The sequence below is a fragment of the Phyllostomus hastatus genome, unplaced genomic scaffold (assembly GCF_019186645.2).
Source record: "Phyllostomus hastatus isolate PE091 unplaced genomic scaffold, TTU_PhHast_1.1 phas_contig_159, whole genome shotgun sequence".
Classification (NCBI taxonomy): Eukaryota; Metazoa; Chordata; class Mammalia; order Chiroptera; family Phyllostomidae; genus Phyllostomus; species Phyllostomus hastatus.
The window spans coordinates 22010535-22037847 of NW_025333640.1; the positions used below are offsets into that span (position 1 = coordinate 22010535).

At 43.8% G+C, this 27313-nt stretch overlaps 1 protein-coding gene across 8 annotated transcripts in view; it reads right to left on the minus strand.

Annotated features, from left to right (window-relative positions):
- Positions 1-27313, minus strand: part of TRIM2 (tripartite motif containing 2) — a 119823-nt gene that overhangs the window by 27810 nt on the left and 64700 nt on the right. For 3 of the 8 annotated variants that reach the window (XM_045830899.1, XM_045830896.1, XM_045830893.1), the window contains exons 2-6: positions 16755-16936; positions 13545-13782; positions 3119-3270; positions 1743-1923; positions 160-883 (exon numbers count right to left, since the gene is read on the minus strand). In XM_045830899.1, the coding sequence (XP_045686855.1) occupies positions 160-883; positions 1743-1923; positions 3119-3270; positions 13545-13782; positions 16755-16888 (1429 nt within the window). In that variant the 5' untranslated portion in view covers positions 16889-16936. Of the gene's footprint in view, positions 1-159; positions 884-1742; positions 1924-3118; positions 3271-13544; positions 13783-16754; positions 16940-25758; positions 25971-27313 lie in introns of those variants that run through there. The other 5 variants (XM_045830894.1, XM_045830897.1, XM_045830892.1 and 2 more) reach the window with 4 other exon arrangements.

Below are 27313 nucleotides of genomic sequence, written 5' to 3' on the forward strand. Positions count from 1 at the left end.
ATCTCCAGAGAACAAGACCGCATAAGCTCACCTAGTAAAACATACCAGTATGTCCCAGCCCCTTCAGGTAGAAGTTCTGACCTGCAACGCTCCCGTTTCCAACAGTTAGCGCTCCACCAAAGCACCCCTCAGCCCGCAGGCGCGCCGCCGCCTCCTTACCCACTCGAAAGATCAAGTCATCCTCGATGGGATTCTCTTTTCTTTTTCCAGTGCTGTACATGCTTGCGGGTCTTTTCACAGCTTTTTGCTTAACGTGACCGCTTCCCGGGGATTTCACACGCCTCTTCACGCCCTCGGTAGTGGGCGACACGTCAGCCGACCTGATCACTTTCAGCTTAAACGGGCTGCCTCGGATGTGCTGGTCGTAGAGTCTCAGGGAGAGGGTGAAGTCCCCTTCCTTCTGCACCGTGTACAAAAACTCGTACGTGCCGTTTTTGTTGTCCAGGATTTCTCCGTCTGCCACGCTGCCGTCGGGCGTGCTCAGCTCCGCGGTGATGTAGGCATTGCCAGTTTTGCAGAGCTCCCCGTCTTTGTCCTTGGTTGTTATGGTAACGGACATGGGCTGCCCAATTATGGTCTGACGCAACCCCTCGCCCGTGGCCACTGTCTCGGAGGCGACGGCGTTGGTGGTTAAGATTGTCCCAAGGTTGTGGATGGACTTCTTGAGCCCTTCGGTCTCTACGATGAAATCCAGCTGGTCGTTCTCCCGCGGGTGCAGAGGGAAGTCCTGGTCCGCCAGTTCGTTCAGCTTCTCGCTCATCTGCTTCTTCACCAGCAGCACCTCCGTTTCCGTGCCATGGTTAAGGGCTTGCGCGGTGAAGTTGCTGCAGCTCTTGATATTCTCCTGCCCCTCGAGCAGAGTATCCAGCTGCGACTGGAGGACCTGCAGGAAAAATGCACCCGGGTGAGTGCCTCCTGCAGCACTGGAGTGGAGCGCGCACAGGGGCAGCGCCTTCTGTGGGTGCGCCGGAACCGGTTCTGTACCTGCCCACGCCAGTGGCTCTCAGCAAGGGATGTTTAATTTCACTAGTGAACCCAGTTCTAATGCCTCATCCCACACTGCATTCCCATTACCTTCTCTCCCTTCCGCCTCGCCCTGTTTCTCCCACACACATACTTCTTGGGTCATGTGTTTTTGAGAGCATGGAGCAGAAACCATGCCACAGAGAGCTTGGCAAACAATTTGTACTTGACATCTGAAATATTCATTATTCAGTATGTTTCCTTAATGTCCAAAGCTCCCCTGTCACCTCTTAAAGGAACAGAAAGCAGAGGCATGAAAACTCTTCCACCCTTGAATCTCAGAAGCTTTTCATCCCTGCTTTTGAGATCAGACGTGCAAAGCCAAACAAAGGCAGCAGTAACAGCTCACTTAGAAGCTGACTAACAGGTTGGTGCGGGTGACAGAGCAATTAACAAACTATTAGACATTATTATTAAGGAAGGAAAACAATCCAGTTTAACTCCAAATCCTGAAAGCATTCTTTTGTATTCAACCTTGCCTTGTGTCAAAGTATAAATGGGGACTTAAGGTCACAGAATGAGAATTTTGCTGAAAACAGGAAGGAAAAAAAATCCGGATATGCCACTAAATGAAAACTCCTGCTTACTGTGCAGCAGTGACACTTAAGGACCCCTCGGAGGCCCCTTTGCTGCGGTTGGAACACGCCAAGCAAGGACCACGCCGTGCCCCAGACGTCGGGTCTCTCCCGGGATACCCGTGAGAACCGCCAGAGCCTTACTTTGTGTTTGAGGCCGTAGTTGACCTCCAGTTCCATGAGCAACACGCTCTTGCGCACGTTTAAAGTCTTCTGGAGCTCGTCGAAGGTGGAATGGATGTCGTCCACAATGCTGGCCTTCTGGTTGGTTAACTGATGAATGATTTCTGAGATGAACTGAAGAGCAGAATCTATTTCTGGGAGCCTGAGGACAGTTGTTAAAGATCATTGTTATTTAACATCAACTTAGAAATAGTAAAAAAAAATCTATCTAAACACTATTCTCTGAAGAAAAAAAAAACTCTGTATGTGCCTCTCATCATCTTTAAGACGTAATAACTGAGAACAAAAAGCATAAGACATAACTTCAGCCTTCGAGAGAAGAAGCTTTGAGGACCCGGGTCTCCTTCCGTCGACCTCAGTCATCTGCTTTGAATAACGGGGCGAAGCCTTGAAGCTCTCTGAACCCCGGTCTTTCCCGCATCTTCTAGACCAGGCTTGCTTTCTCAGTCTTGATACTATCGGCGTTTTGGGAGGGAGAATTCTGTGTTGCAGGGAACTATGCTGTGCCTTACAGATGTTTACTAGCATCATGTCCTTTACCAGATGCCATTAGCACCCCTCCACACACACACACACAGAGTTGTGACACTAAATTGTCCCCAGGCATTGATAAATAATGTTTAATTACCTGTGACTGTGAACCACTATTCTAGACATACAGCTGCATCTTTTTTCTCAATCACATGACAACCTTATCCAAACTCAGAGTTCCCCGGGAAGTTCTTGCAAGTTTCCACGTTCTCGTCATTCATATAGAATAACCACACTTTTCTCATTATAACTGTTGAAGAGACCTATTTTCAGCTGGCTACTTATTTCCTCTCTTTGGTCTTTCTCATGCCTCACACAGCTACTCTGTTCCTTCAAGGCCATGGCAGAAAAAGAGCCCAGACGTAGCTCAACATAAGGAAAAGGGAGCAATCCCTGCCCAGTACCCCTTTGCTGCCCTGAAGCAGAGGGGAGCCAGGCGCAGGCGGCCCCACGGGCCTCTGAGGACGTCAAGAATAGCAGGTGAGAAAGGCTCCTCGGGAAGCCTGGTTTCATGCACACATTTCAGAGGTCACCGGAGAGCATTTTCCTCGAGGGTATTTTATTCATAATCACCTAAGGTAGTAACACAGAAATGCCACCACTCCTAACAGAAGGGAGAATTTTCCCAAGGGGCAGGGGACGATCCTCCACTCACTAGTTTGTGATTACAGACCACGATCAAAGAATTTATTTAGGTGGCGTGAACCTACCATCTCACTGAGACAAGAGACCCCGAGGCCACGCCCGACGCACAGGCGGCCAGTTGGGAGCCCGGGGGGGGGGGGGGAGCGAGGGGATGTGCGCACCTTTTGTTGACAGCGTCCAGCTGCACCTGGAGCGAGGCTTTGTGCTGCTCCACCACGTCCTTGAGGGGCACCGTGGGGTGCTCCGCGTGCTCCCCCTCGGTGCACTCCCGACACATGGCGGTCTCACAAGACTGGCAGTAAAAGTCCATCACCTGTGGGTCACACAAGAACAAAGCCAGGACAACAGTGCCACTGAGTGAGGGCTTACTCACATTCTGCCATCTAATTCTCCCAGCCTCCCCGGGATGTCGGCCACAGTATGTCCAGTTTCACAGGAGGAAAGGAAGGATAAACGTTTCTGTGCCAAGTCTCAATCGGGGTAGATTAGACTCCAAAGCTGCTGTAAAGCTGGTCACAAAACCAGCTTTTCTGTGACCAGTGCACTAAGGCAGGACAGTGCAGAGCTGCGGCACTCAAACTCTTTGGTCTCAGGACCCCTTTATACTCTTCATAAGTGATCGAGGACTGCAAAGCACTTCAGTTTATGTGTTATATCTATAGATAGCTTTCACTTTAACATTGAAACAGAAAAAGTTTAAATATTAATTTATTACAAGCATTGAGAAGCCCATTAAATAGTAACATGAATAATATAGTTTATAAAAATAACTATTTTGCAAAACAAAAAGGTTACGAGAAGAATGGCATTCACCTGAAACCTACATATGTTTATTAGCCAATGTCACCCCAGTAAGTTCAATTACAAATAATTAAATAAGTATATATAAAGCTTGTTCCTATATATAAAGGGGAAAAATAAAATAAAGAAACTATCATCAGCTGGCTATAGTCCCTGTGCGATTTCATCCAAATTCATTAGCCCTGAATCACTGGCTAGTAAAAGGCAAGTCAGTGGGACAATAGGTCATTCACCAGAAAATAGATCGGCAATTCATCAACTCTTGCCATGCCAAGGACAGTGGAGTCATGTGATGCTCACACTGTCTCTTCCAGGGCATGTGAGCAGGGCAGATATTGAAGCCCCAATAGTACAGAACTGTACAACTGATTACCATTAGGAATGCAGACTTGTGGAAAGAACACATAGCAAAGCAGGTGTGGTACCCTGAGTAATGGCGCCCCAAAGATGTCCACATCCTAATCCCAGAAACCTGTTCACGCGTTTACCTTATATGGCAAAATGGACTTGCAAATGTGAGTAAGTTAAGGCTCTTGAGATGGACGATTATGCTGGGTTAGCCAGCTGGGCCCCATGTAATCGCACGAGGCCTCGTAGGAGGCAGGCGGGTCGGGTCAAAGACAGTGCAGGAGGTGAGACCACAGAAATGAGAGACTGAAGTGGTCGGAGGGCAGGTCACAAGCTGAGAGGGTGCAGGCAGCCCCTAGGAGCTAAACCACGCAGAGAAACGAGTTCTCTATGGAGCCTCCAGAAGGAACACAGCCCCTCCTCCATTTTGCTCTTAGACTTCTGAACTCCCGAACTGTAAGGGAATGCATTTGTGTTGTGTGAAGCTCCCCCGGATAAATAGTGAATCAAAGAGGATCTCACAAGGGAACTATAAAAACACTATGAGATGAATAAAAATGAAAACACAACACACCAAAGCTTATGAGAGATGGTGCTCAGAGCAACATTTATAGCTGTAAATGCCTACATTAAAAAGAAGAAAGATCTCAAATCAATAACCTCAGTTTCTACCTTAGGGAACTAGAAAAAACAAACAAACTAAATTTAAAGAAACCAGAAGAAAGGAAATAAAGATTAGAGTGGAGATAAATAAAATTGAGAGTGGGAAAACAATAGAATAAACAATGAAGCCCAAAGCTGGTTCTTTGTAAAGCTCAGCAAAACTGAGAACAGAGTGATAGGAACAGCTGTATACCAAGGAACTGACCTAGACACAGCGGGCAAATTGGTAGACACACAAACACTACCAAAAGTGACTAAAGAAGGATAAAAAATGTGAATAGACCTATCATAAGTAAAGAGGTGAATCAATCTTCAAAAAACTTTCAACAAAGACAAACCCAGTACCCAGATGGCTTCACTGGTGATTTCTCTCAAACAAAGAATTAACACCAATCCTCCCAAATTCTTTGTGAAAGTGTGATGAGGAGGTAACATTTCCTAACTCATTCTGTTAGGCCAGTAATGCCCTGACACCAAAGTCAAATACATCACAAGGAAAGAAAATTATAGACTAGTATCCCTCATGTATACAAGTGTAAAAGTTCCTACTAGAATACTAGTAAACTGAATCCAGCAGCATATTAAAAGGGTTATACCATGACCAAATGAGATTAATCCCAGGAATGCAAGGGTAGTTCACATATAAAAATTACTATATGTAATACATCACACTAATATAATGAAGGGAAAAAACCCACAGGATCCTCTCAATTGATGCAGAAGAAGCATTTGACAATATGCAACACCCTTTCATTATTGAAAAAAAAATCAAACTAGAAAGAGAAGGAAACTGCCTCAATTTCTCAAAGAGCATCTGCCAAACATCCACAGCTAATGTCATACTTAAGATCAGGAAAAGGACAAGGATTCTCTTGCCACTTCCATTCAACAAGTAATGGAAGTTCTAGCCAGGGCATTTAAGCAAGAAAAATAAATACAATGCATGCAAATTGGAGAGGAAGAAGTAAAAATTTCTCTGTTCAGAGATGACATGATTTTATATACAGAAAATTCTAAACACATACACACAATTAGAACAAACAAATGAATTCAGCAAACCTGTGGGAAGCAAGATCGGCTTCACACCCACCAGGTTGGCTGGCCTTAGAAAGTCAGATAATAAGAAGTGTTGGTGAGAATCTGGAAAAATTTGAAATCCCATATTTTGTTGGTGAGAATGTAAAATGGTGCAGCCACTGTAAAAACAGCTGATGGTTCCTCAAAAGTTAAACGGGCCCTGGCTGGCGTAGCTCAGTGGATTGAGCGCGGGCTGTGAACCAAAGCATTGCAGGTTCGATTCCCAGTCAGGGCACATGCCAGGGTTGCAGGCCACGGCCCCCAGCAACCGCACATTGATGTTTCTCTCTTTCTCCCTCCCTTCCCTCTCTAAAAATAAATAAATAAAATCTAAAAAAAAGTTACTTTAAAAGTTAAACGTGATTACCCTAGGACCCAGCGATTCCACTCCTAGGTATGTAGCGAGAGAACCGAAAGCATGTCCACATGCAAACTTGTTCACAAATGTTCTTAGCAGCATTATTCACAATAGCCAAAAAGTGACACCACCACAAATGTCCATCGGCTGATGAAGGAAAAAACAAGTTTTAGTGTATCCAGAGAGAGGAATATTACCTAGCCATAAAAACAAGTGAGGTTCTGCCCTGACTGGTGTGGCTCAGTTGGTTGGGTGTCATCCTGCAAAGCAAAAGTTTGCCAGTTCGATTCCTGGTCAGAGCGCATGCCTGGGTTGCAGGTTCAGTACCTGGACAGGGCGCAACCATTGAAGTTTCTCTCCCTCTCGCTCTCCTTCCCTTCCCCTCTCTCTAAAAATAAATAAATATTTTTTTAAAAGAATGAAGTTCTAGGCCCTGGCTGGCATAGCTCAGTGGATTGAGTGCAGGCTGGGAACCAAAGTGTCCCAGGTTTGATTCCCAGCCAGGGTACATTCCTGGGTTGCAGGCCATAACCCCCAGCAACCGCACATTGATGTCTCTCTCTCTCTCTCTCTCTCTCTCTCTCTCTCTCTCTCTCTCTCTCCCCCTCCCTTCCCTCTCTAAAAATAAATAAATAAAATATAAAAATATTTTTAAAAAAGAGTTAGCTATCATAAAAAAAAGAATGAAGTTCTAATATATGCTACAATATAGATGAAACTTGAAACATTATTACAGTGCTAGAAGCCAGACACAAAGAGCTACACATTGTATGTAAGATCCCACTTATACCAAGTGTCTGTACGGGCACATCCAGAGGCAGAATGCAGACTGATGTTTGCTGGGGGCTGGGGTAGGGGGTGGGGGGTAATAATGAGTGGCTGCTTCAGGAATGCAGAGATTCTTTGGGGGATAATGAAAAAGTTCTGGAATTAGATAGTGGTGATGTTTGCACAACCTTTTGAATATACTAAAAGCCACTGAATTGTGTGTGTGTGTGCTTTAAAATGGTTAAAATGTGAAGTCTGTGTTATGTGAATTTTACCTCCATTAAAAAAATGTGATTGCTTGGAAGAGACAGCAGCAAATCTGGGTTATGGTCCCTGATTCAGGATTCTAAGCGTTTTTTGGGAGGCAAAGGCCCTAAAATCCTTTTGAAGTATCAACAGCTAGTCAGTTCTCAGATGCCTGAGCTTGGGTGCCGACAGCTTTGACCCCCGCTGAGAGTTCATCATGTGAGGAGTGAGACGGAGCTGGGCTCATCCATCTCGAGTGAGATGATGCTGGGGCTTGATCTCACCAGGGGGAGGGGGGAGGGGGGCCAGAGGCCCGGAGGAGCTCATTGCTAGTGAGAGGTCGTCGCCATTTGTGTTCAGTAGGAGAGAAGATGACCAGGACCATGTTGCAGTACTAACTGCCGAAATGCATAGTCAGGGCCTCGAAACCCACCCTGAGGCTTCTGGAAGTGGGGACTCGATCCTGGCATGGCATTCTTGCTGGGATCTCCCCTTTGCACCTCTCAACATTCTTGTTAGCAAGGCCTAAGCAAGCAAAAGTAGGGTTTAAAGATCATTCGAGTTCTGGGGCTGTAAGGCATGACCTCAAGTGTCTGCTTTAAGTCCAAAGAACCTCTTCAATCACTGACCGCTATTCCCATTTCCTTTGTATTTGGACAATGTGGCCACAGCAGTTTAATTAGAGGACAGATTGTGCCACAGCACTTAGAGCAAATGACAGGCTTTCATCCACATGTGCTAATCAGAACCAGGCAGTTTATGGCAGCAACATCCTGCTTTATTGTTAATTACTGGGTTTTATTAACCTTCAGACGCTTGAAACGTTTTTAAAGATTTACCCACGACAATTAACTGCAGCAATTTATTTGTAATATCGCATGCATTTGGCTTGAATGTGCAATGAGGACCCTTGTTTCAAAGCAGCAGCCGTGAACTCCCACAGTCTATGATGAAACAATAGAATGATTCGAGACACGCTGCTAATTTTCCAAGGCCTCTTGCTGGCTTATAAATTTTACAATTCCAAAGAATCACAATGACCCAGCATTGAGAACGTGCTCAAAACACATTTTCAATAGCTTCCTTCACACTAAGGAGGATCAAACTCTTTAGACGGATTTCATTTTTAGTGTGATCTGATCTGATGCATCTGGTAGAAAGTAAAACTTTGACCTAAAGGATTCTTAAATTTTGCTGAAATTAGTGTCTCTGAGAGAGTTTCTGCCCAGAAGCCTGTGGCAACCAGGAAATACATCTTTAGGAATTCCTTTCCATGTGCCTTCAGGCACTAACGACATACTTCTCTCTCCGGAGTTTCTCTAAGATCGACAGTACCATTTTATAAAACTTCGTAGTAACTTTAAAGAGTCAACCTCTGTTTCAGTGGGCTGCACTGGTGTTCACATAGGCACGGAGCTGGACACCTGGGAGGTGGGCTGACCCCACCAGCCCTCCCAGACGATCACCTCTTACCCGGCCCACTTCTCCCATCTTGCTCTGGCCGCTCTGGGTCAGGCCCCCTCGCTCTGGGTCAGGCCCCCTCGGGGATTAGCCCCGTAGGCTCGCAGGTGTTCCCCGCCCCCAGCCCCTGGCGCATTCCCTCAACTCTACTCTCCTCTCCCCCATCACATCTCTAGCAACTTTGAAATGAGCTGAATGCAAACCTTACCTGGGCCTTTCAATGCCTAACATCATTTAATAGCTCCCCATGACTTCGGACACACCCAAGTTCCCTAAAGGGGCATCCAGGGCCCTCCCAGACCTTTTACCTCTCTCGCCCTCTCGCCAGTCACCCAGCACTTCCTGGTTCCTGCAGCCCTGAGATCATGGAGAGAGCAACAGGCTCTTCATGTCTCCATTCCCCTCCCCACCATACTTTGTCTCTTTGCCCAGAGCACCTCCCCTGTCTGTACTACATGTGTGCTGCGGTCCTACTGATCAGAAAACATACAAGCACACTCATGTACTGGCACCAAGGTCATCTGTTACCAAAACACCAGTTTTAATGACCTCTCAACAATCAGTTATATGGACTTACCATAATTAACCATTTCCCTAAAATTGCACATTTAGATTATTTCCAATTTCTACTGCAATATAAAATGTTTAAATAACATTCTTATCTCAAATCTTCATTGTCATGTCTAGCTATTTCCTCGGAACTTTCCTATTTGTGGAATTCCTGGAGTGAAGGATAAGAAATTGTGTAAAACTGCCACTGTATCTTGTCAAACTGATACAAACTTTCCCAGGAACAACTTACCCTCCAGCCCACAGGATGGGGGAATATCTCACCTTGCCCTCACCAGCGTGGCTGTTACCTTTTTAAAAACTTGTGGCTAACTGGAGAAGATTTGCCTATTTGTGAAGCTCAGTGTTTTTACCATTTTACATATCCCCTGTGAATCTACTGAGTTCTTTGCCCATTTTCGTTTGTAATGTTCATATTTTTCTGAATTTTTAAGTGTTCTTATACTGTAAAAATTTGATGGTGTATTTTAATTAAGAATTGTACAGCTACTTTGATAAACTGATTAATACTTTTTTTCTTGTTTTGCCTTACTAGATTTTGGTGTCAGGGTTATGAGTATATCTTCGGTGAATTGGGCAGTTTTCTATCTTATGACCCAGAAGTATACACTGTGAATCATATCTGTTTTATACAGGTTTGAAGGATTTTAAGTTAACTTTTGCCACTTTATTTTGAGATTATCAGTCTACTCACATTTTCTTGATCATCCACTTCATTCAAGACTTTCAATCTATAAACCTTTAGCACGTAGCATGGATTTACTCCTTTTAAAATCTTTTTATCTGTACTGATATCTCTTTGTTAGTCCTGATTTATTTATATTTTTCTTTTACTGTTTTATCAGATGTCAAATTATTGAATTAATTTGTTTAAAACATTCAGCTTTTAGATTTATTCTACCCAATTGTCATTATTTTTAAATTGTGTAAGTTTAATATTTTTTCTTTTGTCCCATATATTTACTTTGTTTTCCCTAACTTTCTGAATTGAACTCTTTTTCAATAAAGGAAAATACCTAAACCTATAAAATTTCCCAAGTATAGATTTGACTTTACCTTATACATTTAATAGACACGGCTTTTACTTTCAATATTTTGTTGTCTAATTTTCTCATTTTTTTCTTTGATTAAATAGTTGTAAGTTTTTTTAAAGGATTTGGATTTCTGATGTAACATGTCATTAATGTCACGTGAGTTCGTGGTGGTACAGGGTCTTGGTTTACACAATCAGAAAATAAGTGATATTTTTAGTATATGACCAATTTTAACTGCTTGAATTCTCACAGTCTTAATAGCTTAGTTGAACAGATTTTAGCATATGCATTTTTATCCTGAGGAGGCAGATTCTCTATTGAAAGAGCATTCTTTTCTCTGAAAGTCATCTTTTCTTTTCCATGCCCATTGATGCTACTCTTGTTCTACTCCTTTGAACAACTCAGTGAATTCAGAATCGGTGCCACAGCCTCCGGTCTCTGCTACTCCATCCCTCCATAACGTGGCTAAAATACTCGTGTCCTGTTTAAAGGCTTTAATGCTTCCCCACGGCTAATGAAATTCAGGTCAAACATTTTCTCAATGACATTCACAGCTCTGTCACCGTTTCTCCCCATCTTTCTTCCTGGGCTCACCCAGTGCTCTCCAGCCGCCTGCAGTCCCGCCCCACCGCCCCCCCTCCAGTCTCTAGCTGCACTGAGCTACAAGATCTTCCCTGAATTCCACAACACTCTTGCCTTTACTTACTGATGTAATCTTTTTGTTATTATTATTTCTCATTCTAAATGATGGCCCTTTCACCCCAAACGCAGACTAGGGTGGGTCTACAGCAGGTCCTCTAATGCCTCTAAAACTTTACTCCCCTACCAAGTCTGCGCTCCAGAGAGCTATGTGCCTGGATGACTTGGCCTTGAGGGAAATGCCCTCCCAGACCAGTATTTAGAACGTGAGCTCCGGAGGAGGCAGCCTCAGCTTTTACTAAGTGCCAGTGTGAGAAATGGTCATAAGGAGAATACTGAAACTGCTTTTGAAGGCACCATTTAAAATTCCTTTGACAAAACTTACATGGTAACTCTCCCTTGGAGTGTGATGTGCAGAAGACCTAGTTATTGATAGCCTGATGTGCTTTCATTTAAATAAAAATAGGTAATCCATGATGTCTCCCTTATTTTTGGTTCCCAAAAAGCTCAGGGCACTCTTTCCTCTGGGTGTAGCATTATGATGTGTCACTTAGATTTGTGACTTAAACTGTCCCAGTCTGTGTCTTCACCTATAAAATGAAGGTGACTAACGCCTCCTTTGCAAAGTGGTGTGTAAGACACCAAGCACAGTGTCTGGCACACTCAATCAGTACTAACAAGTACTGACTGACTTCTGAGAGACTAACTCCACGAATGGACAGCGGCCAGACCATGTATGAAAACAGAACTCTGACCGACAACCTGCCCAGGAAACCGACTCCACATCTATAATACACGGTCCAGGAAGTCAGCCTGCTGTCAGATTTGTAGGAAGTCAAATTGATTACTATCTCTAGTATCAGTCCAAAAAGCTAAACAATATTTTTAGTAGCAACTGGTTTGAAATGGCTAGCACTGGATTACTGATAGCTTCCCTAATTTTTGTCTCTGCCCCCAACTTAGGACCAATCAGAGGAAGGCAAATACGTACCTCTAACCAATCACATAGCTGTCCCCTTCTACTTATCCCACCTCCAGCTTCCTTGTGTCAATAGCCTCACATCAGGGCACACCTAAAGCCTTTTCTTGTCTCTACTACTGAGCATGCTCACTCCTTGCCTTCCTTCAAGTCTGCCAAAACGCAAGTGACAGTGACTGACGCCTCATTATAACAAGTTTGGAATACATAGCATGTGCTTGTTTTCATCTGGTTGGTCTCCGATGCTTTCCATATGTCTGTGTATATGAGACACGGTGCTTAGACCTAGAGGTATAATGGGAACATGGCCCCTGCCCTCCTGGAGCTCCCTTTCCAAAAGGAAAGCCAGCAGATCAATAAGTCAGCAACCACACAGATGAAGGATGCAGAGCATGGTGAACGCTGTGAAGGAAACCAGGAAGTGATGTGATGCGCATCCCCTAGGTGATGGCAGTGGCATCTCAGAGTTAGAGAAGACTGCTCTGTGTAGGAGAAACTTGAGCTGATGCTTGAAGGATAGGAATGAGCTACAGCCACACAGAGAGAGAACAAAGAGCACTCCAGGCATAAGGAACAGAGACCAGCCAGGCTGGAGGTGGGAAACCACTTGGCAAGTTCTAGGCCATGAGGCTGGAGCGCAGTGAGCAGAGAGAGTGGTCTGCGATAAGGTATATAAATACCAGTTATGCCTTGTAGTTGCTTTGCTCAAACAATCTCTTGTTGCTTAAGTGGTTTTATTATACTTGAGCCTTATATTATAAGTAGTTTCAAACACCTCTGAAGTGGTCATCATATTAAAAAGGGGAACTAAAGTTATTCATTAGAAGTCATTTTAATGGCTAACATTTGTCAAGAGTTTACTATATACTTTATAGGACTTAAACATTTAATTCTCCCAAAGTATCCTACATGGCAAATACTGCAATTACTTCCTTTTTATAAATGAGGAGCTGAGGCACAGAGAGCCTGACCAAATAGCCAAAGCTGACAGAGGACACGTTGAAGGGCAGAGTCTGAATCAGGCCGTCTGGCTCCAAAGCCCGTGCTCTTAGCAACCACGCAATGCCGCCTCTTCGAGTTACATAGCTATTGTGAGTCAATTATTTGGTGATGCATGCTGGTTCCCTTGAGTTTGCAACAGTATTGTGCTTTCTGGTAGCACAAAATATGTTTGAAATTCACAATCTATTATCAGGGACTCACGTATCTTCAATTCTATTTATTGCTAAAAAAAAATAGGGTCTAAAGGAGCATGAGAAAAATTTTCCTCACAAGAAAAATAAGGAACTGTAATTCACATTTTTGTAAACAGCCTCAATTTGCAGAACTTATCTATTATTAAATCTTTATCCATAATTTATTACACAGATATTTATGTGGGTCAACGTATGCTTAGCGTGCAAAGAGTGACAGGCCTGCTCTCCTGGGGAAACCAACAATCTTTGCTCAGCAGACACAACGAAGACGGACTTTATTACTTAAATAAACTGGGTCAGAGAAAGTAGGCAGGCAAAACAGTCTGAGGGCTGGAAAAATCTCTGGTAATTCCTCCTGTTCCAGGTGGAGTCCTGTCTACACGTAGAGCCCGTGAGTGCCCAAAGCCAACCCCAATCAAGCAGTTGTGCTGCTGGGCAGTGACTTACGTTCCCATCATGGTTTGGGCAAGAGAGGGGCTTTCCCGCAGCCACCGCGGTGACTGTCTCCAGGATGGAGGACTCCTCAACGTTGCTGCCTGGCGTTCGCTGCAGCACGTCCATCAGGTTCGTGATGAAGAAGTTGTTCTGGAGCGCGGCCACCCCCTTCTCGGGCAGGATGGAGGTCTGGCGGCACACTGGGCAGGAGAGGGTTAAACTGTGGGCGGGAATATAATTCTGCAGGCACCTGTAGCAGAGGCAGAAGCCGGGGAAGCTGTCAGCACAGGGGGGCTCAGGGAACAGAACCGCCACTTCTCACAGGTACCCCACATGTTCTCAGCAACTACCCAGGTCACTTTGCAGAAACTGCCTTTGTATCTTCCTTTACTAGGAAAAGGACATTTCAGAAACCAGGAGATAACCTATACTCGCACTGGCCCTGTTGAAGGAAAGAGTGATGCCACTGACTTTGGTAGTGTTTTCTAGAGCCTTGTCTCTCTCTCTCTCTCTCTCTCACACACACACACACACACACACACACGTGTGGTCTGTGGACAGGCAGCCTTGGCCTCACCAGGGAGCTTGGCAGTAATGCAAACTCTGAGTAATGCACCAGATCTCAGGCAATTTGTAATCACATTAAGGTTGAGATGCATTGGTCTGGGATATCTAGTCGGGTGTTCATGAACTTGTGGCCTTTCACAGAGGGAAGAAACACGTCACACTTTTTTGGAAACGTTTTTACATACAAAGTCATAAGCAGATCTCTGCTGTTAAAAACACACCCAAGTGAAAGTGTTTTGTTTGAAGCAGGAAGGGGACCCCGAGTCACACTAACATGATCTCTTCTTGCCTCTCCTCAACAGGCATCAACTTAGTTCATTTAACTAATGAAATGTATTGCTAATAATGACCAACATATTGTATATACTGACCACTAAATTCAAAGTACTTCCAACGACCCAGTGAAGTAGGGACTCTTACGATCACCTTTAAACATACGACAAAATGCAGGCAGAGAGAGGCTAAGTCACTTGCCCATAGGATGTAGGGGGCCAGGGGGAGAGTAGGAATTTGAACCAAGGCAATTCGGTGCCAGAATCTAAACTCTAAACAACTACATTACACAATGTTTTCTAGTTTCTCGGCAAAACAGAGTTCAAATACCAATGATTTCACCTATTTTGCAGATGAGGAAACCAACAACAAGAAGTTAATTGACCTTCCTTAGGTCACAGAAGGATCTAATGACATCTAAATTCCATAAACATCGTTTAATCCTATCTTATTAGACTTCTCAGTAGCAGTCATCAAACTTGACCACTATGCTTCACCCGCCTCCCTTCCTCTGAAACCTCATCTTCCCTTGGGGCTTATGACACCGCACTCGGCTGAGTCTCCTGTCTGCTCTGTTTTCCCTACTGAGTCAGTACAGTCTGGAGTGAATCCAGGCTCCACTGTACACACTCTTCTCTCCCCAGGGTATCATATCCACGTGCCTGCCTGAAGCACAACACAGCCACGTTTACATTTTTTCCCACAGATGTCTCTCCTCTGAGCCCCAAGTCTGTACACCATCTGCCTTCTTCACATTTCCTCTTAGATGTCACATGGGTTTAGTTCTAAAACTCAGCATGTCCCCAACCCAGCCCATGATTGTCCCCCAAACTGTGTCTTCTTCCCATCTCCATGAAAAGCACCTCTATCTCACACAGATGGATTGGGCTAAACCGAAGAGAGAGGGCAGGAGGCAGACTCAGGGCAGGCCAGAGTGTTGCCTCTCACCTGTCAGAACAAGGAAATGGGACCCAGACAGCAGACCAACTGGGCACTGAACTCCGGGAACGGGGCAGCTCCGCCGCGCTAGACTGAGTGGTTCTCAATGCTGCACATAAAGAGCCCTGGACAATGGCAACTGCTGCCAATCAAATGATGCTCTCAGCACAAGAGCCCAGGGACATACGGACAACTAGCTGGTGTTCGTGTTTTAGCCACACCTATTAAGTGGGGGTAGGGGGAAAGATCACTCTCCATTTAGCTATTCTGGAATATGAATTACACAGTACATAAGCCCAAGTATAAAATGACTAAAGTAAAAAGTATTGGTGCTCTACATACCACCACTAAAACAAACAAAAACCCTATATCCACATATACACACACAACCACAAAACAACTCACAACAAAGAAAGCAAAGCAAACAAACAAAAACCCATAACTACCAATAATAAACCTCTCCCTCCATCCATCACCACCAACTGTGATTATTCTGTTGCAATTGAGACCTTCCAAAGTAAATCAACTCAAAGCATGCTCGATCAGTTAACAAATCTATGTTAAATTGGATGGCAGATGTAATTAGCATTGATTTCAAGCCTTTGGAAATACCAATTTCCTGTTCTTTAAGAGAAAGCAAAGTATTCTAATTATATATATTAAATAATAATAGCAAATGTATTTAACAAAATACTATAAAACATAATTACCATATTCTTTTTTAAGAAAAATATATAACCTTACTAGGGAAATACTTACATTAGGCCACAGATAAACTAATTACTAACAAGATCTTTATGCTTAACTGCTTATGTGAGAAATTGAACAAGGCGATAAAGGTGGATTCTGATAAATGAGTGACTCAGCAGAAAAAACAATTTAAGAAAAATAAATAAGGAAGTATATTTTTATATATAGCAAGTTGCTATATACATCATTTATAGTTATTATATGTGTAGTTTTTCTTCATCTGAAATATAATAATGTTCCAATGTGTCATTAGTGTCTTCCGAGGTGTCTTTGGAAGGGAAGCTCTCGCCTTCTAATGCCTCGGATATGCAGGTATTTTTACCTGACTGCTATATGGGAAGAAACAATAGATTTTTAATTGTCCCTCACCAAAGATCCTTTGTGAGGGAACTATGGTTGGCAAAAATTGTTCCACAAAAAACAGGGGGAAATTTTTTTTTAAATTTTAAATCTTCAAATGTTTAATGCTCCACCTCCTGTGGAAATGAATAAACAGCTACTAGATTTTTTTTTGCCCCATTTGTAATTACTTGAAAGAAAGTAAATTATTGGCAATTCACGATTACGTTTCTCGCTGTCTATCAGAAGCATGAAAGACTCCTTGTCTCCCGTCGGTAACTGGAGCTCTGGGGAGAACCCTTGGTAGGAGGTCAGTCTGCGCAACTCCCTTCCCCGCGCACAAAGGAGGCTTACCTCTCGCAGAAAGTGTGCAGACAGGGGAGAACCTTGGGGTTTTTGTACCGTTCCAGGCATATACTGCAAATCAGAAACTGCTTGTCAATCTGGCGCACCACAGGACTTGGGATGTTGGTGGCTTCACTGGCCATCCTAGACCACTGACATGGGGGGCCGGCTGTCTTTGACCCTGCACACTGCTGCTGTCAGACAGAAAAACCAAAATGGAAACATATTTAATAGTCTGTAAGTGCAAATCAATCATTGGCTCATTCACTATGGGCATGGGGTTAGGAATGCAGGTAGAATTCCATGTTAGCGACCTCAGAAGGACCGTAGCCCACCCTCCTGCTCTGGAGGAAGTACGATGAGCTGCCTATTTTGCAAATCCACAAAAGGATCACAGGTTCATCATGCAAACAAAGCAGATTAGAAGAAGAGGCGCTGTACAAAGAGGTGTGCTTGCTGACTTCCAACACAGCAGCAGCTGAGGGGGTTACATACTTACATAGCTGTGCCTGTTCATGCCTTCGGCCATGGCTATATTTGAATATATCTTTACTGTCTTATTAAAGTAGTCTTACAGCCCTGGCTGGCATAGCTCAGTGGATTGAGCACAGGATGAGAACCAAAGTGTCGCAGGTTTGATTCCCAGTCAGGGTACATGCCTGGGTTGCAGGCCATGACCCCCAGCAACCGCACATTGATGTTTCTCTCTGTCTCTCTTTCCCCGTCCCTTCCCTCTCTAAAAATAAATAAATAAAGTCTTTAAAAAAATAGTCTTATAGCCTATATTAAATAGTCTTATAAAGATAGACTATGTTTTTCCAACTATTACACAGTCCTTGAAAGGGACCAAAATATGCCACTTTGACATAAGAATAAGTATTTTGACCTGAAGGCAACTGAGAAGCAGCAGGCGTGGGAGGCTTCGTGCCTCTCCCACCTGCCCAGTGTGTCCCATCTGTAAAGGTGCCCCACTCCCTCATGCTGGGAAGAGGGGAAGACTCAGAGACGGCACAGAGACAGATCTGCATAGCAAACCTCACTCAACATCCTCACCTACCACACGTTTCCCGGTCACTTTCCCACAACTTACTGCCCCTAAGAGTGCAAATGGCCTCCCCCCCCCCGTCTAGTCCCTTCTCCACAATGTGTTGCCCTCTGTTAGAACAGCATATACGCCCCCAGGCATAACCACCTCTCTGGATTTTCACTTCTTTTCCATGGAGCCCCCATGCATGTAGAATTAAAAGTACTAAGTCAATAAAATTCAATAAAATATCACACATTTTATTTGAGGAAAATAAAATAGCCATAAATTTGTACATCTTTTTCTCCTAATAATCTGTCTTTTGTCAGGTTCATTCGCAGTCCCCAGACACAGAACAGAAGAGTGTAGAGAAAAAGTTCCCCCTACCCACTATGGACTGTTACTATGTAGGATAGGAATAATTAGAACTTTTAATTAAAAACTTTGTATGTGGTTCAGAATGTTTTCTTCCACACTGAAGGCCTGTAGATTTCATGCTAAAATGTATTTGTCATGGATCAGGGACAAAGGCTAGAGTTAGTCCTTATTACTGTAAGCAATGTCGGTTGGTATTTGGAGGGAACTCACTCAGGGCAGGTTTCGGTTAGTGAGGGATTAGCCAGAAGTGGAGACTTAGCAGAAGGCAGAGGAGAAGCAGGCAGAGGGCCTGGGAGAGAACAGGGGAAGAAGCAGTCACCACATGAAACACAGCCCCATTTACCACCTCAGAGGATGGCTGGCTTCTATCCCAAACCAAGGCTGAGCTAAAATTCACTTCCTAATTTTCTAAATATTTGGTTAAGGTATCTATAGCCTTTAATTCCCAATAGAAATGCTTTTTGCCAAAAAAAAAAAAAAAGGAGGAGGAGGAGGAGGAATTCATCTTCAGGACCCTGGGCAGGCAGGGTATTCTTCTCACTCTGTGAGATTTTTAAAAAGTAAGGCTCCGTTCGGAAATGTGCCAGAATGCAAACTGGGGTGTGTATGCCTGTAAAACCCACAGTCTTTTCACTCCTTAAGCCACCACGCCTCCCTTGACTTGTGTTTTAAGAAGGCTGTACTAGGGAAGGCTGGTTCATGGACGACATGCTAACGTGGCCTGGGACCTGCGTTTGAAGCCGGAAAATAAACTATACTCCCGGAATCAACAATTCTGTACTTTCTAAAGGAAACACTCTTTTCCAAATATAAATGATACTTCTTTCTCCCCGCCCAATCATCAAAGTTTTAAAAAGTTGTCAACTTGTATTAAGAAAATTCTATTTACACAGATTTAGGTGGAGTTACAAACAGGACACACCCATTTTGCAATGCTGTACCTTCTCGATAAGTTCATCAAAGAGCATGATTAATAAACAGATAGAACCTTGTGAAAGCACCTGCTATGCAGGAGTGTCACATTCAAACGACTCACTGCGTTAGTTAAACAGTGTAGGTGTGACACACCTAATTAGCCAGCATTATCTGCTTGACTTTCATTGAATGTCTCCCTAAAGAACGAGTGGAGAATGAAATTAATTGAATTCAATGGAGCTCATCTCTCAGGAGCTCAAAGTGTTGGCACATCATCTCCTTTCTTCAGCCACGTCCCTGTGGCATCAGACTAGGGAAGGAATGGATTCGCCTGTCTGTAAGATCAGGAAACCAGAGCTTAGGGGTTAAATGGCTTGCCCAAGGCCATCCAGCAAAATCAGGGACTCAGAAAGCTCAGATTTCAAGTTTCCTGCCTTATCTGGTAAGTCGTGATACTTAAACGCGTGTTACACTTGACCATGTGTGTAAGAGAGAGACATAAAAATGACAGAGTGCTCACACTTCAGCAACACTGAAATTGAAATGATGCAGAAGATCAGCAAGGCTCTGGAGCAAGGGTGCATCCCGTATTTTAAAAATATATATCTCAAACTTTTCAGTTAAAATCACATGTTCACCATTTTATTTTGAATACCTTTTGAAAATTTTCATATTGCCATTTGAAATAATCAGTCATGCTGAGTATTAAAGAAAGCAGAGAGAAAAACATCATATTGGATTTTACTTCTTTTTTAACCTTAGATCTTTGGATTTGGGGCAAAGGAAAAAGACCTTTGTTTTAATGATATAATGTTAACTAAATGAAATTTCCTGAGCCAGCGTTTTTATTCTCTAAAGCCGAAATAGAAACATTTTATTCTACTTTCATTATCATTATTGTAGGGGTGAGAATCTTTGTGCGCGTTCACACTAATTTAAAATCACAGCGGTGCTATGGATCTGGCACGAGTGACCTGTTGAAGGCATCTGGGTTTTTAGGGCTCCCAGGATCAGCACAAAACGTTTCCAAACCCCCCAAACAGAGGTTTTGCCAGGAACAACCACCGCCTGAATATGATGGATACCCACAAGAGGAAGGCAGTTTGACTGCTCCTAAAGGCGTAATGTGCTCAGAAAACTGGAAGCCAGAATGTACCAGTCCGCACCGTGGGAAGCCTCCCATCAGTCTGAAAACGCCTGGAGGAAAACACACGGAACATATGACAGCCGTTAATCAAAGTGTTTGGGCATGACCACAGTTTCAGATAGCCCTGATTAGAAAAGCAGCACATTCTTATCTAGATTCTCAGCTGACATCTTTCCCCATCTTGGTTTCTGAAGTGTCCAAGGTCCTTCTTTACTCACATACGCAGCAGAAACGAGTGAACGACCAGGAAGGAGATGAGAACACAGAACGGTTCTGCGGGAGATCAGCAAAACCAATTTCTGAAGACACGCACATGAAAACACGCCTGGGGTGGGCTTTGTCTCTGAAGGATCTCAGATGCTTTGGATACAGAGACAAGCCCCAGACACACTGATGAAAGGAAATGGCAGAGGAGGGAAGGCAGGAAGAGCCAGTTTGAAATGGCAGAAGTATCCAGTACGGATACGATGCGGACTTCCACAGGCTGCGAGAGCTTCTGTGTGGGGACACCGTCCAAGGCTCCTCATCCGGGGCAAACCGAGAGCACCTCTGCTTGCAGAGGGCCTCACTCCCCCTGTCCAGCACTGCTCAGGACCTTTCTCTAACTGACCATCATTTAAAATTGAAACTTGCCCCCAACCCCTAGGACTTACTTACCCCCATCCTTGCTGTTTTCCTCCATACTTCACTTTCTAACACAATGATGTAATGCATTTATTTTGTATATTACCTCCTCCCACATCCCATTAGGATGTAGAAGTCTCAAGGGATTCTTGTCTGATTACTCACTGCAGTAGCCCCAGCTCATAGAACTGTGCCTGGTACATCGTAGACACACACTATTTTGAATGAACCGAACAAACAAAGTCTAACATGAGAATGAACTCAGTCCCCGCAGCAGAAAAGAGGGGCACTTGCTGAACGACATGATAAAGAGCAAGGTCATTACCAGTCATGGGAAAGTTTTTGCTTGACATCAGACAGTACCTGTCTCCCCATGTGAGAGTCTAATGCTTAGCAATAAAGGCTATCATCCAGAAGGTAAAGAGTTAGCAACATATGTTAACACACTCACAGATGCAGGAAAGGAAACTGAGAACTACAGAAGACAAATACGAGTGGCAAGTAAAAATCTAAGAAGGTTGCCACATAAATTCCTTGTAACAGGGGGCTTGCCGCCTAAATGCAGCCCCTTGCAGGTAAAAACAATGCAGCAATCACACCACCGAGTCCTTGGGCAGAGATAACTCCTGTCCCAAAACTTCTCTCCTCTCACCATCTCTGGTATTTTTCTTGGCTCATGTTCTCAGATCCACAGTTTGGTGAGAATTACAACCAAATGGAAAAGTAGAACTTGATAGGAGGAGACGAAATGAAAGAAAAATGCCTGCACCCACAATTCTGTGGTTGAGACCATATTTCCCACCCCAAATTATGCCATTTAGATGCGAAAACCATCCAAACCCCTACTGCCGACACCACAGCGAGGAAGAGCAGGCAGGGAGGATGGACGAGAACAGCCACACTGAATAGGCCTCTTCATGAGAAGGGGGGAGAGTTGGTGAAAACTTGTCTGGCTGGTCTACGAAACACAGTTGGGAAACCGGTCAAGATTCCTTTGGAGAATACAACTTTAGCACGTGATTGCGGGTAGGAGGCAGCAAGCATATTGGATTCTACATCACCCTCCAGGCGCTAGATTCCATGCCTGTTGCTTAACGTTATGGCATTCCTGGGTTGCTCCTGCTCTTGGTTGCCACTCAGCTGAATGTATTAATATGGCTGCGTTTTGTACTGCTCTCGGGCAGATGACGGCGGTGCAGATATGCTAAAATCAGCTTCTCAAGGAGTTAAAAATCTTCTGGTGCAGTTCTAGAAAGGAAATCTTGAACCATTAGGACTGTCTATGTAGCTCACAATATGCCACCTCTTACCTGCCAGGACAGGTGGTACCTCAAGCTCAAGCCACAGGTTGAAACATGACTAAAGAAACCAGGTACTTTTAATTTTTAAAATGTGAGTGTTCGTCCGCAGTGGAATTGGCATTGGAGCTGAGAACTCAACTAGAATAAAAGAGGACACTCTTCAGTGGAATTAAAACAGGGTGACCTATTTCCAGTTAAATCAAGCTGCTCTCCCAAATGGGCCGTTTTGTAAGTTAGAAGGCCAGATGCAGTATCTTTCCTGGCAGTATGTATGCAACCACATAAGTGTGAATGTGTGTTTTGGTGGGGACACATTCGCGGGGGAGGGTATCTGTTGTACTCAACTTCTGTCTCCAGATGAGGACATGCTCAAGCTTTCCAAAGGTTCTTACTTGCAGGGTCAGGTGCATGGCAGCTTCCCTAGACTGCTGGGTTTTGCTTACATGGAAGTTGATTTAAAAAAAAAATTTTTTTAAGATTTTTAAAAAATTTCTTTTTAGAGAGGGAGAAAGAGAGGGAGAGAAACATCAATGTGTGGTTGCCTCTCGTGCACCCCCTACTGGGGACCTGGCCTGCAACCTGAGCACGTGACCTGACTGGGAATCAGTCCAGCAACCCTTCGGTTCACAGGCTGGCACTCGATCCACTGAGCCACACCAGCCAGGGCAGAAGCTGATTTAAAAGCCAAGTCCCCAACTTGTTTTTATGCCTATGTCCTCTACCTCCTTCCTTAGTATGGATAGCTGTTTGCCATTGCTTTCTTCGTAAAAGCCCTCACCCTTTGCAGTCAGTTCTTCAGGTTTGCTCTGGGGATTCTAATTTCCAGAAGGAGTCTGCACGATGGAGTGTTAAGTGGTCAGGCTAATTGACGCTCACCCTGCAGTACCCTGGGACCATCCGGATAAGTGGGGTCTCCTCTTCCCACATCCGTCACCTCGCTTTCCAAGTCCCCTCCCTTGCTTTCCTCACTCCACAAAGAGGCTGAATATTCTGGGAGCACAAAAATGGCAGAGCACAGCCAGGCCCCTAGGCTGGGGTGGGGGGGCGGGGGGGGGGGTTGGGCGTGGTTGCAAGTAGGGGGAGTAGAAATTTATTCTACATCGGAACTTCAAAAGACAGGCCTGCTCACAGTAAACCTCTTTCGCCCCTGGTTAGTAGGAAGCATATTGTTTAATGCTGATGTTGATTAGAGTAAATATTCACTTAAATAAGTGCATTTTCAAGAAGAACAAACAGCACTCAGGAAGGCTGCGGGCACTCAGGAAGGCTGCGGAGACTAGAGAGGCAGAGAAGGTAAGGCAGGAGTGGGCAGAAAGGCTGGAGTGCAGACAGCCGTCATGAACGCTTCCTTCAGTGAGGCGATTTGAATACATTATACTGGGCTCATTTATTGCTCGGTATCTGGTCTCATCTATATCTCCAAAATGTAGGAGGGTTTGTTAAATTCAGACAAACCCACATCATAATGCCCAGAGAACCCTAACGGCCAATCCCATTACAGAACAAATTCTGCTCTGATATTAAAACCCTTACATAAGTCATGAAGGGGCACAGATGGCATTCTTAAGCAATTACAGTTGTGTGCAAACCATAATGGTGCCACAATTAGAGGTAATTCGGTCACATTTTTTAAAGAAAAAACTATAATAGTAAATAATTTGGCAGCAATTTTTTTAAAGTTTGAAAGGACCTTTCTTCGATACATTTCAATAATATATACCAATGTTGGGTTAAAGTCTTAGTCATATGAAAGAGGCAATGAAAAAAGACATGAGGGAGACTTAAAAATTAAGATTAAATTTTTTGAAAATTGCTATTTCTTTAGGGTTTTCCCCTACTTAATAGAGAGAAGAAAGTTGTAAGTTTGAAGAAATTAATGTCTAAAGATACCCAAATGAAGGACATTTTCATTTCTTTTTGACACAAAGAATAAGTATTTTTACTCTATTTCACATGCAAGAAGACTCACTTAAGCTTTTGTTATATTAGAAAGGTCATCTCAGGATTATAATAATAACTACAGAGAAAATGTATATGGGTTTTATTCTCTGTTTTAAAAATGTGTGCATTGTACACGCTGCATTCGTATTTCTGGGAGCAGCACATTCTATCAAAGAGCCTTTTTACATTAGGCCTTGTGTCAGCCTTTTCAACGAAAATCACTTGTGTCTTTCTAGGAGTATATTGGAAAGGAATATTTAGAGGTTTAAAAAAGGCCACAGCGGACCACTCAGCAGCAGAAAGCTGCTTTCTCAGACCACCGCACACGGGAAACTTCGCTTTGTCTGCCTGCTCGGGAGGGCGTGCGTGATTCAACACCATGGTGGGTTGGGGCTGGCGCTGCTAAGGCATCTGCTGGGAAAGAAAGGCACCAGGAAATAGGTTCGCACCAGGCAGAATGCAATCCTAATACTTAAGAAATCAGTTGAAGAATCTGGGCAAACAAATGGCTCTCCTTACATATTCTAATTTCTTTCAAATAATAATAATAATAATAAAGAATCTCTAACAATTGACAAACACGAGGAATAAAACTGTCACAATAGGATCAAAGCCAAAGAAGAACCGATAATTTTTTAAAATGCCTCATTCTAAATCTAGATCCGTTCCTTAAAGCTTAAAACCCATCTTTTTCTAAGACAGAAATATCATCTTATCTTTTGGTTCAGAAGTCCACCTAGTTAGTAGTTGAAAATGAATAGCTTTCTGACTTGCTCTCCTATCCACCCCCTCCCCCAAACCAGGAATAATGACAGGGTGGGGCACACTTGTAGAAAAATTTCTACCATACAAAGATAATGCCCACTGCTTCAGGAAGCAAACCTAAGGTCCAACCCAAAGATTTTTTTTTTTCCAGTAATGCTACCATTGGACTCCACCCAGATTTGAGTCTACTGCAAAGGCAGTGGGAAAATGTCAGGAAAAAAAACTCAAATCATCTCCCGCATCTTTGCTGGCCATCAATGGGACTTGGAATTCAGAAGGTCGAGTCATGCATTATGAATGAATGGGTTTCCAATGGTAACTGAGAACCGTGGCACTCAACCCCAGGGTTCTCTAATAGAGGACCGGGTGGGGGAAGGGTCTGTCGCACATTCCCCTCCACCCTGGGGTATCCAGGAAGGAATCCTGCAAATGCAATATTGCATCCCCATCTTCGTACCCAGCAGATGCTGGAGAAAAAAAAAATCTTCTATTTAAAATAAGGCGAGATACACGTTAACATAAAAACTAGTTAAAAAAAAAGCTAGTCAGGTCACATTAGGAACTTGATAAGAAAATCTTGCACGACTTTCTCCCTATTTTTGTGAATTCAGCGCCTTTGTTTAAGCAAAGAGCAAGTCTCTTATCTATCTTATAGTTACAGATCATGCAGTATTACCGAGAGAGGGAAGGTGGGGTGGGGAGCAGAACAGAGAGCAGGAGAGATCAGTTATCCACCTGGCATAATACTAAGCAATTGGAACGTTTAGGACCTACTCATTTCTGCAAACTAATCAACAAGGCAAGGCATTAAACCCTCCCAAGCTGCAGCCCCGCGGGAATCCAAAAGAACAATGCACATTTCTGCTAACATCTCAAGTTTGGAAGCACCATGCAAAGAGACCGGTTAAAATCCCCTACCATGCGGTGCAGCCATCATCAGAAGCCCAGCATATCTTCTGCTCTGTGGAGGGATGTGCCAGATCATCAACAGAACAGAGGAAGAGAAAAATGGAGGAAATGAGAGGAGAGGAAGCTCGGCCAAGTCCGCAGGAATGTTTCTGGGTCCTTAACAAGTGGGAGACCCCTCTCGGCATCCAAACCAATCAATCTTTATCTTACAGGACATCTTTTTCTCACTCAGGGTCTGTTGAAAAGACTGCAGCAAACCAAGCAAGGGATTATGGGATAGGGATGCAGCAGCGAGCTGCAATGAGATTCGTGGGTGGCTTGCTCGCCCCCTCTGAGTCAGCAGTCAGCTGTTTCCAGGCTCTCCGCCGGGCCGCTGAGGTCCATCGCCACAACGTGACTGTACGACCCACCCAGGGAGAGCCGACCAGTGCACAGGTCTCCCGGCGCGGCGCAGCCTGGACCGCACCGTGAGCGCTACAAATAGGAAAGAGGGCGCGCTGATGAGCAAAAGGGAGATGCAGGGAGAATGGGTTCTTCAAAGAAAATTAGACCTACAGTAACTCAATAGGAAAAGTTCAAATTTAAAGGGTGTGAGAGCACACACTTTCTTTAGCAAAAAAAAAAAAAAAAAGATGAACTCTTTCCTTAAACCTTTCAAGTAGTTTGAAACACAAATGCAAATTTTAAAAAATGCAAAAACAGCTCAGTTGAACAAGCCTTCACTATCTTTTCCCCCTCTTGATATTTGCCCAGGAAATAAAATACAATTCCTCAAATAGTGCAAATGACATCTCTCTGCTTTTAGTGGTTCTGATCACTCAGAGAAAAGAATCATACGGTATTTATTTGTTTCAGGGGATGAACAGACCTCACTGTTTTTTCTGATGATGCAAACGTTTTTAGTTAAAGGTTCAGAAACTTGACAAACTTTACATATACACACAACTTGATTTCCTACCAAGTCACTACACTTACTTTTGAAGGGTCTGCTAACTTAAAAATGATCAGCATGTAGCCATGTAAAAACTATTAAATGCTCACATTACCAATAATACTTTTGAGTTAAAAAATCATACATTTCAGGATGGAATTCACAATCATTCCATTTTCTTCAGCAATGAAGGCTGTTCTAGAACCATACTGCATTCTATTCTTTGGTTAATTACTAGTTGAAGAGTGGACACGAAACACTTTTATTTAAATAAAACTGTGAATTTGCATACTTGATCACATCAATATTCAGCACATTCTTTTCTTGCAGTCAGGCTTTGCGCTGAGCCCTCGAGGGCAGCAGGGCAGTGGTTTCCTTTGTTAGTGGGAGGGCAGGGGGGTGGGAGAGAATCCAGGGACATTGACAGGCCCAGGAAAATGCTCAGACATGCCGGTTTTAGCATGCTATTCCAGGAGGCACACAGTCCTCAAAAGCCCAGGTTGCCTGGGACAGGTAGCTCAGTTGGTTAGAGTATCACCCCGATACACCAAGGTTATGGGTTCAATCCACAATCAGGGCACATACAAAAATCAACCAACAAATACATAAATAAGTGGAACAACAAATTGGTGT